This window comes from Pteronotus mesoamericanus, unplaced genomic scaffold (assembly GCF_021234165.1).
Source record: "Pteronotus mesoamericanus isolate MK-2021 breed Mesoamerican mustached bat unplaced genomic scaffold, CSHL_Meso_final contig_74, whole genome shotgun sequence".
Lineage (NCBI taxonomy): Eukaryota > Metazoa > Chordata > Mammalia > Chiroptera > Mormoopidae > Pteronotus > Pteronotus mesoamericanus.
The window spans coordinates 43,348,718-43,362,396 of NW_026555247.1; the positions used below are offsets into that span (position 1 = coordinate 43,348,718).

Below are 13,679 nucleotides of genomic sequence, written 5' to 3' on the forward strand. Positions count from 1 at the left end.
CGGGAGTTCAGGCGGGCGAGAGGCCCCCGTGGACTGGCCATATTCCGCGGACGGCAGGCGCGCGGGGGCTGGGTGGGTCCCCTCCGTCAGGCCCCGGCTTCGCACAGGGAGCGCCCTCCCAGGCCGTCCTGACACCGCGCTGCGCGGCAAGGCCCCCGGGGTGGGGTTCTGCCACGCCCCGCTGCCCACCTGGGGAGCTCCGTCAGCACCTGCCCGTTAAACGGGCACCTTTCCTCCTTACCGCCCCGATGGTTGTCCCAGCGGGGCGACCGGTCCGGCCACACGTCGGGAGGCTCCTCCAGGCGATGCCGGCCGTCGGGGCCCGGGCCGCCAGGGGACGCCGCTCGCCCGCCCAGCGCGCCCGGCCCGAGGACGGAGCGCGCATGCGCAGGGCGCCCCTCCCCCTCCCCCACCCCGCGCCCGCGCCCGCGCCCAACGACCCCAACGCGGCCCGCCGAGCCATGGAACCCACGGCAGTGGGCGCGGTTCCGGCGCTGCCGTTCCTTCGCTCGGGAGCCTTTCCCCCGTGAGGCCCGCGGGCGCTCGGCCGGGCTCGGCGGCCGCCCGCCCGGGCCGCTCCGCCCGCCTCCGCGCTCGGCGGGGCGCGCGCCGCGTCCCCGCGGCCTGTCCCCGCGCGTGCGCGCTCCGCCGAGCGTATGTGTGTGAGTGTATGTGCGGCCGAGGGGTGGGCCGCCGCCGCCGCCGACGATGCCGCGGGGCCGCCCCCCGAAGCCCAAGGAGAGCAAGGCGCGCGGCGACACCGGTAAGCGGCCTCGACCCACCACCGCTGTGCCGCTCCGCGCGAATATAGTCCCCGGATGCGGCGCGGAGGGCGCCGGGAGCGGCCAGGCCGGGCGGGGCGGCGAGAACCCGGGCGGGCCGGGCGGGCAGAGCGGGCCAGGAGGGCTGGGGACGGCGCAGCGCCCTTCCGCCTCGCCGCCGCCGCCGCTGTCGCCGCCCGACTGCCGGCCGCAGGCGCGGGCGGAATGATACGGCGCCGGCCCTCCGCCGGCTGGGCCTACTTTCCTGGGCCGGCGGCGGCGGCGGCGGGCCGGGGGCGAGGTGCGCGCCGCCCTCCTCCCCCCTCCCTCTTCCCCCTCCTTCCTCCGCCCCCTCCCCCTCCCTCTCCCCTCTCCCTTCCCTCCACCTCCTCCCTCCACCTCCCCGCGCGGCCCGGCGTCGCCCGCTCGCCCGCCCGCCCGCCCGCGGGGATCGCGCCCCGCCCGGCCCCGCCGCCCGGCCGGGGAGGCCTGTGGGCGCAGGTGCCGGCGCGGACGAGCGGCTGATGGGGCGGCGGGGCCGGCAGCCGGGGTGATGCGGCTCCCTCCGCGTCCGCGGGACGCAGGGCGGGCCCCAGGCTCCTCACGTGGGGGACCGAGTGGGGTCCCCACGCCGACACGCCCCGGCGGCGGCGGCGGCGGGGCCCCGTGGGTACTCAGGACCCCTACCCCGCGGTGAGGGTGCCCAGGCTCTGCGAGCGCCCCTGCAGCTGCGCGGCCGGGGCCCCACGCTGGCTCCGCACCTGCGCGCGGCCCTCCATGAAGGGTGCAGGGCAGCGGGGGGCGTGGGGGACGCGCACTGCAGCCGGGCCTGACCCGCGGAGCGGCTGCCGGCCACGTGCGCCTGGCCTGTGCGTTGCCCATCCCGGTTGTCATCAGCGGGGGGCTGGGGCCACGGTGGCCGGCTCTGTCTGCTGTTCATGTACTGCACCTTGTCACGCCTCCTGCCCAGACACGCCAGGCGCAGTGTCTGGGTCACTTGGAGGAGGCTCAGGACACAGAAGGGCCACTTTGGCAGCTTTCTTGTCTTACCACGTGGTGATGGCCACCGGGTTTCTCACCAAGAGGTCTTGTGGCTTCCCTACCAGGGTGCCTCCCCGGCCGCTCCTCCAGGGTCGGCGCCCCCACCCCCGCCGCGCCCCGACCCCCGCCCCAAGGCTGCGCAGGGGCCTTCTCTCTGGTCTCTGCCAGGGTGGCCCCTCACCCTTGGCCTGTCTGCCTCGAGGATCCCTTTCAAATGTCTGTCAGGTGGCCTACTCCCGGGTCGAAGCTCCTCAATGGGTTCCTCTTGCCCTCGACAGTGAAGCCCATGGGCCTTGGGGGTCCTCGCCACTCCGGCCTCAGCCCAGCCCCTCCCTGGGTCCTGCTCCAGCCCAACTCCCTTGTCCCGCTGCCGCGGCGTCTCCGTGTGGGGCCTGCTGTCTCCACGCGGGAAGTCCACCTCCCGTGCCTGCGATGGGTCTCAGCGCTGCGGCCTCCTGGAGTGGTCCCCCTCCTCCTGCCTCATTGGTTCCCAAGGGGCGCCTCGGGGACCCGGGCATCCCCACGCTGCTGGGCTCTGTGAGGCGCTGTCACAGCCGTCCCGCCGCTGCTGGGCTCCCTCACTTGGGGCCCATTTGCGCTAATCGCACAACAGCAACGAGGCCTCGGCGCGCATCATGGCGGCGGCGGCGCCTACCCGCGAGGCCGCCCTGGGCGTCTCAGTGTGTCCCTCGGAGCCGCGCGCTGCCGCCGGGCCGGGCGAGCGCAGCAGCCCACTCGAGGGCCCGCCTGCCGTTAGGGCACCGGCCACGAGATTTGCAAAAGTGAACACTCTTACTACTCTTTTGGAGAGTATACTTTTCATAAAAATGTTTCTGTTAACTGTAATAGGTTTATTTTTAAGCGAATAAATATTTCAAAATTGCTCAATTTTAATTTCCAATAGAGCAAATGTCAATAAATGTAACCTGTGTAAACTGAAGGCCTTTGGGTCCTCAATAACATATAGGGACGTAAAGGGGCCCTGGGACCAAAGCGTGAAAGGATCTTTATTCTCTGTTTACACCCTTAGTCATGTTTCTCATAGCCTGAAGTTATTTGTCACCATTATGAATTTTGCTTCTAAGAAAAATCTGGAAGGTAGGTGGGTTTTTACAGATAGAGAAAATAAGGCTCAGAGCGGGAAAGAGACTGGAGGCCTGTCCAGCCAGTGAGCGCCAGAGCTGGGATTTGAACCGACGCATGTGCCCACCATGTGCCGTGTGCGGCTCTGCCTCCGGGATTTGAACTGTCGGGCGCGCGCACAGTGCGCCTTGTGCGGCTCCGCCTCCGCAGGTGCGAAGCCCTGCCTGCTGGTGGGCTCGTGGGCCCAGCACAGATCTCAGGGCGCTGCCTGTGGCTGGGGGGCCTGCCCTGGGGGCTGGGGTGCGGGCCGCAGTGGCCGAGACAGGACCTGGCTGTAGTCCCGCAGGACAGTTCTCCAGGCAGCAGGGACGCCTGTGCTTCCCAGAGAAAGCGCCGGCAAACAGAAACCTCAGAAGTGGTGTGGAGCAGGCCCACTCAGAGATGTTTCCTGAGTAGGGGGTGGCTTGGGACCCAAGGGAAGAAGTCAGCATTCTCTGAGACAACCAGGGACGCTCACTGAGTGCCCGTCAGTGCCTGGCATGACCCTGGGGGAGAACGACCTGAGTTATCAGACTTGTCCCTTGGTAAATGGGAACAGCTCCTTGGTGGGAACCACAGCAGGGGGCTCGTGCGGCTTCCATGGGTTCTCCCAGGAGAATGGCACAAAAACGCCCTCTGACTTCGCCCCAAGCTTGGCAAGCTTGGCGGCCTGCTCAGTTCTGTTCCCTGGTGGAGAGCGGGGGCGGGCAGGCGGCGAGCCACACCGGCCACACATCCTTTCCTGCTGCGATGGCCAGTTCAGGCCACTGTCGGTTTTCGTGGTTGGATTCAGGGACTCTGTGCTCTTCCCTCAGGGAGGGAGGCCCTTGGGAGGGGCCGAGGGGGCAGAGGCTGCAGAGCCCAGTCTTCAGGTGACTCGCTGGCTTCAGCAGCAAAACTAGGCTGCTGGTCGGTGAGGAGCAGTTAAGGGGAGACAGATCCTGCGTGAAATCGTCACTTTCCAGCCACAGCAGGTGTCCGAGGATGAAGGGGCTTCTTCATAAACAAGCCCCCTTCCCTCTCTGTAATTGCACTTCTTATGGAGGCAGGAGCTTAGAGTATTTAGAATTTTGAGGAAAGTGTGATGACGTAACACTTAAAATGTAAAGATATGATCCTGCAAGTAGTAAATTAACATGAGTTCCAAATCTTAGTCTTCGATATAAAATGGATCCAGGAGAACCACACTAAGCCATGATTCTTCATCAAAGTCAATTCTGCAGTTCGTGTGGCGATTCAGTGTCAGGGTCTCTGCTGCGTTGTCTCTGGACACAAAGGAAGGGCCTCTGGAGGCCCAGGAAGGTCGGTGTGCTTTTCAGACCACCCTGCGCTCCAGAGCTTGGCCTGAGGCAGCACCGCGAGGCCTCGGGTGGGGGCGCTCGCCCCGGGCGGTGGGAGGTGCCTGGGAAGTTCGCCAGCTCAGTTCCATCAGGCTCCATCTTGCCGTCCAGGACGCTTGGGACCCACTGGCCCTGCAGAAAAGCCGCTCTGGTTGAAGAGAGGGCAGCGGAGGGGTGCGGGGACAGCCTGCGCCACTGAGGTGCCTTCGCCCGAATCTCCCAGCGCAGGGGAGTGCGGTCGCTCTGTGGGTGAAAGTGGCGAATTCACGTAGTCTAATGAGGCGCGCGGAGGGCCCACGCCCTGCGTTCCCAAGTCAGCTCCCGGGTCGGGTCTTGGGGTTGGGCCGCGGTGCAAAGGCATGAAGCAGTCGAAGGCGTAGGTGCCGGCAGCTGCCCGCTGGCCCTGGGCGTCGCGGAGGGCTGCGAGCTAGTCCGTCGCGCGGCAGGCGCCCTTGGCGCCGGTTCCCCGGCCGGGCTTAGATTCCGGGGGAGGGTGGAGGCGCGCGCCAGCGCTGGTCCTGACTGGGCAGGACGCCTGCCTCGCAATGGCGCGGAGTGTCAGCGAAGAGGTCCGTGGGTTTCCGCAGGCGGCCGCCGCCTGGCACGTACGCAGTGCCTTAAAGCCCGTTACCTCTACCCAGGTGCCCCCAGCTGTTGTCCTCTAATGCCCACTTCTGGCAGCATGGACTGACTTGACCTGTTTTTGAACTAAATTGAATTCCTATCATGTACCCTTTTACTTCCGGCTTCCTTCAATATTTGTTCTTATGAGATTATCCCTGTTTTTACATGGAGAGATGTGTTCATTTTAATAGTTGTATTCTAGTCTGTGAACACTATCATTTAATTTATCCTTTGTCCTACAGATACTTGGGTTGTTTCCAGTTTGGGGACTATTAGAAATAAGTGCTGCTGTGAACTTCTATGCATTTCTGGGTCAAAGTGGATGCTACACACAGGCTTCCTTGGACGATGCAAGACACTAGTTTTCTGTGTATATTGGAGAATGATTTTTTGTTGTTCTGTTCTTCTCTCTACACATCAATATAGATTTTAGTTAAAACTGAAGAGCTATAATGCACACCTTTCTTCTGTATCCCTGTCCTTTCCTGTGGGTTAGGGCTGCCTACCTACGGCCTCACCTTTCTGGCAAACAAAGTTTCATGGGAACGAGCCACCCTCACCACCTGTGGTAGCTTTTGGGCGACAACAGCAGATTTTAGGAGTCATAGTAGAGACCCCCCGATCCACAGTCTAGAGCGTTTCCCGTGTGGCCATTTACAGGGACAGTCGGCCAGCTATTGCCCTGAGCAGAGAACTGTGACTCCACTCCAGCTGCCGTTGCGCCTGAGTCCCGGAAGTCCCCTTGCCTTGCCTTCCCTGCCCGGGCTCTGCAGCAGAGGCCCCGAGTGACAGGGGCAGTGTTTTCTACAGGGGCGGCCTGAACAGTCGCTGGCGCCTCATCTCTGAGCTGACGAGGACCTTCGTCCTAGCCCTGGGACAGGAGGCCGGTGCCCTCCTGGGGGATCATCTTAAGGAGGCCCCCAGCAACGGTGGCTTCCTGCGGCCTGCCACTCCGCCCAGGCCCTGTGCACCCCGCGTCTCTCCAGCCCGCTGCCCAGCAGCCTCTCCCTGTGGCACGCGGGCAGCTGGCGAGCGCGGTGGCGGTGGTGGGGAGCGCGGAGGCCAGGGAGTGCGGCGGGGGCCGCGGCCGCTCGGCGCGTTTCCTATGAGCACGTGGAGGCGGTGTTTTCTGAGCGGGGCTGCGCCCTTGGCCGCCTGCGAGAAGGTTGCCGGCAGCCCCGGCCACCCTGCAGTTTTAATGACCGTCCACTCATGTTAAAGTGTCTTAGTGTGAAGTACACTTGACGCTTACTTTATGGTCTAACATCAAAACAGGGAGGTACTGACGTATGGACAGACCCAAATACAAGTTGTGACAGCACCTGGGTCAAGGTGAGCGCGTTCCTGGGAAGCAGTCGCTGTTAGAACGCCAGCGGTCTGCCCTGCTAGGGACCATTTAATGAGGACCCGACCGGGGGTCTGCCTGAGCTCTGTCGGGGGTGTTTCAGGCCGTTCCTCACGGTGCGAGGTCCGCAGCTGGAGAATGCCCTCAGCGATCACCTTCTCACGTAATCAGCACCCCGATGACATGCTCGTAACAAGAGTCCGTGTAAATGTACATGTGATGCCTTCAGTGAGGAAGTGGGGCATGAGCAGCACCCAGACGCCGCCAGCATGGCCTGTCCAGTCAGTGCCCTCACGCGACTCACGGCTGTCCCTGTGGCCGACCGCCTAGAGTGGCTTCGCCCGCTGACTGAGCCGCGCAGGAGGTGGTCATGCGGCATGGTCTCCTGCGTCGGGCCTCCTTCCACCACCACCGACGACGGTAGGAGCGTCACCGCTGTTGGATGTGGCAGCAGGTGTTCGCGCCCATTGTTTGTGGGACAGCAGGTCCTCGCTAATGCCATTTGTACTGCCACTGTCTCAGGGAAACCGCCCGTCTCGTGACAGTGGGCCAGGTGCTTGGCCTGGCTCTCAGCTGAATAGGTTTTATGCTGAAAGGACAGACGCTGTCTTAGGCTTCCAGCCGGGGCGAAAGGCTGTTCCTGGGACCCCAGTTCACCCGCTGTGTCCACACAAGGACCTCAGTGGAGATGGGGGTCCTGCCACACAGGCTGTGACCTGGGGAGGCCTGGAGGCACCGCTCCGGGAGCGTCGGGGCCGAGGTGCCGAGGCCGCTGCTGGTCCAGCCTCCGGCTGAATGAGTGCTTTTGAGCAAGTAGCTTAATTTCTCTGGGGTCTTAGTTTCCTTAGCCATACAACACAGGTGTGGGGTGTATGACCCACCTTTTCCCCCATGTAAATTTTATGTCTTTCATTTTTTTGAATAGGTAATACATTATAATGGTTCAAAAGTGTTTCTTTAAACCGAACGGTTTAAATAGGGACCTCGCCTCCGCCACTCCAGCCCCGCCCCCTACACAGGCCCGGGGGCTTGCTGCCTGCGGTGACCCGGGCCGCGCAGGCTCCGGCTCGCCTGTGCCCCTCTTCAGAGGAGCGGCAGCCCCTGGACAGTTGGGCCTTTCCCGGCCACTGCACTGTGAGGGCGGTTTTCCATCTTGTGTTCCCAGATGAGCACCGCTCTTGTAGTGGAAGTGTTGGGACAGGTCGCAGGGGCCGCCCCGAGCCAGCACCTCCCCTGGAGCTGGCGCCTCTGAGCGGGCAGTGCCGCGCTGGCCTCTGCGCTGCCTCCGTCCTAAGTGCGCGCCTCCCGAAGGGGGTAGTGACACACCCGGGGACACGGTTCCAGCAGTCACGGGCCTCGGGAGTCGGAAGACATTGCCTTATTCGTTTAGTGCAGACATTTGAAAGCGTGGTTTTTCAATAGAATGTGGATATAGTTAAGAAGAAATAGAATACAAATCAGGTAAATTCTTTCCTTAGTGGGAGAATGGCACTTGTGAGTGAAGCTGCAGACTTGAATTGCATCCCTGCTTCTTGGAGCTGGAGGTGGCTTTACTGGGGAATCTGCCAGAAGAATTTCTGAAGCTGTTGCAGCCAGGCCCCGCCCCCATGTCCCGCAAGGCATCCGCCTGCCTGGTCCTGTGGCTCTCAGCTGCTTTGCTGCCAGGTCGCCCCAGGCCCTGTGCCTGCTGAGGCCGGTGGCTCCAAGGAGGCGGGGACACCTTTCAAGCGGGCGGGGGGCGGGGGGAGGCAGAAGCAGGAAGCTTTCCTGAGCTCACTGGAGTGTCTTCACCTTAACCCCGACCTTACTCCCAAGTTTCTCAAGTCTAATATTTTGGGGTCAAATTTGCTACTGTTGTAGGGTGACGATTTTCTAGCCTTTACAGTTAATATGTATCCTACATTCATGCTTCAATTCTAAGACGTGGAGTACATTCACTTAAAGAATTGGGAGAGATTTGGAACATCTTCAGTTCATGACAAATGTTGATGATGATCCCGTGGTTATTCTGATTTGAAAATGCGTTTGCGTGTGTAGCTGTTTACCTAAGTGGGGTCAGAGAGCGCACCGCGAAGGCTTCGCGACCCTTTGTCTTCTGAAAGCAGAGCTAACCAAGAGCAGTTTCCTCTCCTTTTGACTTAGTCTTGCTTTCCAGCAGTTTTCAGAGGTAGATTGAGTTAGTGAAGTAACCTTTATATTTTGACTGGAGTGTTGTTTACTGAGTGGTTTCAGATCCTGTGTGGATTCCTGAGGAACTCGCAGAGCCGCCAAAAGGTGAAATGCCTCTAGGGTTTGGAGTGACGTAGAAGTGGCAGGAAGCAGCAGGCAGGGGAGGAACACAGGGCGGCTGGCTTGCGTGTGGGCATCAGGCCTCAGGCAGTGCGTCTCCGGTTTCCAAAGGCCCCAGAAGGACTCGGCGTTCTGTTGTCCTGAGCCTCGGTCATCTCGTCATTTCTCATTTCTAACTTAGAAGCTTGTCCATTTTAAACTTTCAAGGTATCGTTAATTTCCTCTAAAATCTCTCGTGAATTTTGACATAATTTGGTTTCTAAACAATAACCAAATAATTTTACTTATGTGATGAGAATAACAACTGGTATTTATTGTCTATACTTATGCAATTTTATAGATGGAGTTTTAACATTGAATGCGGAGAACACTAATTATGCGTATCAAGCTCCAAACTTCCATAAATGTGAAATCTGTCTGCTATCTTTTCCAAAAGAGTCCCAGTTTCAGCGCCACATGAGGGACCACGAGCGGAACGACAAGGTACGTGCGTCAGGAGGGTCGGCGGCAGAGCCTGGGGACTGCAGGCGCCGTGGAAGTGCGCGTGGCTGAGGCCCTCGCCCGCAGCGCGGGTCCCTAAGCGGCGGGTGCCTTAGGGCCTGGAAGCGCAGACTTCGGTGTCCCACTAGGGGCGCCCTCGTAGCCTCGAGGAGGTTGGGAGTGAGAGCGAGAGACTGTCTGGTGAGCCTGTGTGCTGCAGGTCTTTATTAGTGGGGAATGCGTGTTCTCAACACACGCCTGTCGTCAGTAGTTTCTGTCTCCTCTGTGGGCTCACAGTTGGTACGTGTTGATGTGTTTTTCTCCGGCAGGGGGTTGCCCTTGACATTTTTATTTTAAGATGGTGTTCAGACGTGCAAGAGCGCACGTCGGCTGGGAGTGACACTCTTCCACGGGGATCGGGGCCTTCTCACGGGGCTCCCCATGGGGCGCGACGGGGACGCCTGTGTCTCGGGGCGGGTGCTGACAGAAAGGGGGGGGTTCTGACCGCAAATCCAAGGGGCTGTGACTGCCCTCGGGGTAGGAGAGCGCGGGCCAGAGAGCCCTGGGGCGCCAGCCGGCCTGCTCTCTTCCCTGGAGCTCAGGGTGCAGACGGCCGCTCGCCTACCAGCGGGAGGGGCGGCGCTGTCCCCTGCTAGCTAGTGCCGACACCAGCGCCCACGGCGTCACTCCCCCACAGCCACAGACCTGGAAAGGCTGACCTAGTCCTCGCCAGGGCCTGCTGTCTCAGAGAGAAGGGACTGCCAGGGATCGCTGCTCCTCCTGCCAGTGAGCGGCAGGACGCCTTCCTCTCGGGGACCACTTCGGACCGAGGGAGCAGCTCTGCCGCCCTCGAGTGAAGTTCTTGCGCTCACTCACCTTATGTGCAGCAGCCCTGTCTGCAGCAGAGTGGCTGGTCACAGGGGAAGGGACATCGTGGCCAGGGCGGGGTCCACGCTCGCTGTCCAGGACACCCGGCCGGCACCCTGTGGGGCGGCGCTCCTCCGGGGGCCTTCCTCCACCTGGGCGTGGGGCGTCCCCGCTGTGCTCTGGGATGGCCCCCAGGAGCTGGTGTGTTGGTTTGGGGGTCACCGACGTCAGGTCTGGCAGGGTGTCAGGAGTTTCTTGGAAAGACTGTAGATTGCAGTTCCTGTTAATGACATTTGAATGATGCTGACCGTGGTGGCTTCTTGACTTTTCTCTCCAAATAGCCACATCGATGCGACCAGTGCCCCCAAACCTTTAATGTTGAATTCAACCTGACCCTGCACAAATGTACCCACAATGGGGAGGACCCCACCTGTCCTGTGTGTCACAAGAAATTCTCCAGAGTGGCCAGTCTCAAAGCGCACATTATGCTCCATGAGAAGGAGGAGGTAATTATTCCGGCCTGTCCTTTGTTAACTGACTCTATAGTGCGTCTAATCCTTGGGAACGTCTCGGGTAGGAATGAGTGTGCAGGGCCTTCTGCGTGGGTTTCAAGGAGTGAATTCGTAGATTTGCCTCCGCGGGTCTGCGGTTCCCTGAGGAAGCGTTTTCTGGCCAGCACCACGTGGGGTACAGACGCTCAGCGTGTGCTGTATTTGGAGGGTCAACACATGTATCCGTTGGGTAGGAGGGCCCCCCTTTTTGGTTTTCACAGAAGTTAACTTTTGTAGAGATCTGTAGTGGCCAAGAGTAAACTTTCTGCCCGCGAGGATGGCCCCTGAGCCCCCTGACGTGCGAGCCGGGAGGGGAGACGTGCCCGCTGGCCGGCGATCCGGGCGCCCCGCGGGCAGTGCCGGCAGCTTTCTGGGTGGCTGGGTGCCCTGCTGCTCGGGGGGTCTCCTTTCACGTATAAATGGCGGTTGCTTTAAAACTATTACCCTCCACCCGAATTACTGCTGTAGAAAATTAGGAAAATGCAAAAAGGAAGAGAACATAAAAGTCACATGTAATACATAATTAAGTCTTCTAAAGACGACTTCCCCGGCATAAAATTTTAAATTGTCAAACACTCAAATTTTTAATCTGTTCATTCACAGATCCTGGTTCTTGTGATTTGCTTGGAAATACTCCCCACGGCTACAATAACTATTTGTAAATCCCACCACATCCTTTGGTGCAGGCGCATGCCCGGTGTGGTGCAGGCCCCGTCCCAGAAGTCCCCGAATCACAAGTCCACAATGACGCAGCCCCCCCCTGCCCCCCCGCCGCGGCCGCTCAGGCGAGCCTCCCCGGTCCCTGGGTGTGTCCCTCCTGCCCAGTGAGGACTCCGGCTCCCACGTGGCCGCCCAGTCCTGGCTTCCGCGCCAGCAGTGGCGCAGCTGCGTGGCCCACCCTGAGCAGTGCACCAGCTAAAGGCGTGCGAGGGAGTGGGGCGCGTGAGCTCGGGGTCACCCGGCGTGGCTCGCTTCCCACTGCAGGGCCGCCCTGAGCCGCAGAGCTCCGTGAGCCGCCCTTGGGGCGCCGGCCGGTGTGACTGCAGGAACAGCCCAGGACAGAGCAGGCACTGAGGGCTGGGGAGTTAGGTGACAAGCATTTGCTGTCCACCTGCAAAAGAGGCGCCCTCTGCTGCGCCCCCCCGCTGTGGCCTCGGGGCAGGGCGGGGCCCGGGTGTTCCGGCTGGTCCTGCTGGTCTCCCTTTGGAATGCTAAGCCGGTGTGTGTGTGCTGCTTATTTTCCTGTTCTGGTTATTGATGTAAACTTGAGAATTCCACCTACTTAAGAATGAGTTGAGTTTTTTATTTTGGCTGCATTAAACTTTTAGATTGTTCTAGGGGAGAATTGAATGCACTCACGGAATTGGGTCTTTATCATCAGAATAATAATGTTTTGTTCATATGGATTCAGGGCAGTATTTAAATTTGTTCCTAAATGTTTTAGATTTTTACTAATATCATGGGGGGGCGCTTTCAGCAATGTATTGCATGTGATTTGTTGGAAAGCGTGTTTTTGTCTGTTGGTTTGTAGCTGTCACCTACCAGATTTTCACCCACAAAAAACGATTGGGTACTAAGATTTGGTTTCAGCTACCACATGGGCGGTTGAAAATCGTCACCCTTTGGTCATTATGTGTCACCACAATATGTGGTGATAATTACAGCATACCCCCTAACTTTGTTATTTTGAAAACATCACACCTGAAAGGATGGTTCGGCGAACTCCTGCAGGCCGTGACTCCTTTGCCCGGATTGCTCGGCCCCCGCCGTTTGTGAATGGTTTTAAAGTGCATTTGCAGACACCGTGTTACCGCTTTACCTCCAAATACTTCCATATTTGCCTCTAAGAACAGGACGCTTCCTCAGTGTCGCAAAACAGCTACCACACTCAAGGACTTGGCGTGGCCGCAGCGCCCCGCGTGCCCTCGGAGGCCCCGTGTGGAGCAGGCCCTCCTCGTGGCGGTGGAGGAGGGGACAGAAGAGGGTGAGCCCCTGGCCCGGGCAGAGCGCCGTCTGGGACTCTTCGCAGTGGACGTCGCCCGCCTCACTCAGGCTGGCGCCCTGTCCCCCATCAGTGTCTTGCTGAGTTTTCATGGAGGCCAAACCCCGTCCTGCTCATTCCGCTGCCAGACGCCCGTGGTGTGACTGGCGCGCGTGTCTGGCTTGCTGAGCGGCGGGTCCAGCTGTGGCCGGGCACGGATCCGGTGCGCGTGGATTTTCAAGCCTGGGACTCCCTGTTCCATGCTCCGCTTGCTCAGTCCCGCTATTGCCCCGCCACCCCGAAGCCCTGCTCCCCAAAGCCCGAGGCTGCTGAGGTGAGCGCTCGCAGCCAGTCGCTGGCACGGCCCAGACGTGGCGGAGGGCCGCGGGTCCCTGCGCTGCTGGCTGTCCCTGGGCTCCCGGGGGCCTTGCTTTCTCAGTAACAGGAGAGAGACAACAGTCATCTGTCGTGTCCACAAGTGCTTAGGTTTCTAAACATCATTTTCAAAATCCTCCCACCTAAAATGCTATCTTCTCTCCCACGCACTTTGCTGAAATTCTTTTCTAGATGGCCCTGCGGTGGAGCTCGGAGCCCTCCCACCTCCGGTGCCTGCCTGCCGCTCCTCCTCTGCTGGCGTCAGCTCCGTTGTGGCTGTGCGGCCTGGCCGGGCTGCGGACCTGTGGTGGGAGCCAGCGGCCAGGCAGCCCAGCCTTGGTGGGATGCAGGGCTTCCTCGGGGAGGCTCCGCCGTGTTTGTCCTTCATCGTGGGTGGTAGGAACATGGACGTGCCGTTATTTCTCTCTGCTTTTTTCCTGAGGCGGCCTTTGAGGAATGTGTTTCTGGAAATCACTTGACTTGATGTTTCTATTGCCCCTCACACATTTTCTTCCCTGTTTTAAAATATAACAGTTTTTCCAGATCAACAGATAGTCACAGAAGAGGGTGGAATGGTGGGAAAAGAGGCTTTTGCGCCCCTGTGGTTTGACTTGGCTGTGGGAGCAGGGAGGACGGCCCGTCTCTGTGCAGTGGGCCCTGCGAGTGGGAAGCGATGGTCAGCGACGGTCAGCCCCTGACCGTAGTGGCCCAGGACGGACAGGTGTGGAGGACGCGGGAAGGGACCGAGCAGAGCGCAGAGAAGCCTGCCCCCGCCTCTTTCCGGGCACACGAGGCGCTGGCAGAAGTTAGGGGCCACTGTTCCCTCCAGGGCCAGTCCAGTGCTCCCAGTGCTGTGCGAGCCGCGCAGCTCTGCACCCCGCGAGGGCCCGGATGGCCGCGGGC

General features: G+C 60.3%; 1 protein-coding gene across 1 annotated transcript in view; it reads left to right on the top strand.

Moving 5' to 3' along the window:
- Nucleotides 1-646: 646 nt before the first annotated feature.
- ZNF236 (zinc finger protein 236) overlaps nt 647-13,679 on the top strand; it is a 59,898-nt gene continuing 46,865 nt past the window's right edge. The window contains exons 1-3 of the mRNA XM_054583792.1: nt 647-763; nt 8,863-9,005; nt 10,211-10,375. Coding sequence (XP_054439767.1) covers nt 709-763; nt 8,863-9,005; nt 10,211-10,375 — 363 coding nt within the window. The 5' untranslated portion in view covers nt 647-708. The remainder of the gene's footprint in view (nt 764-8,862; nt 9,006-10,210; nt 10,376-13,679) is intronic.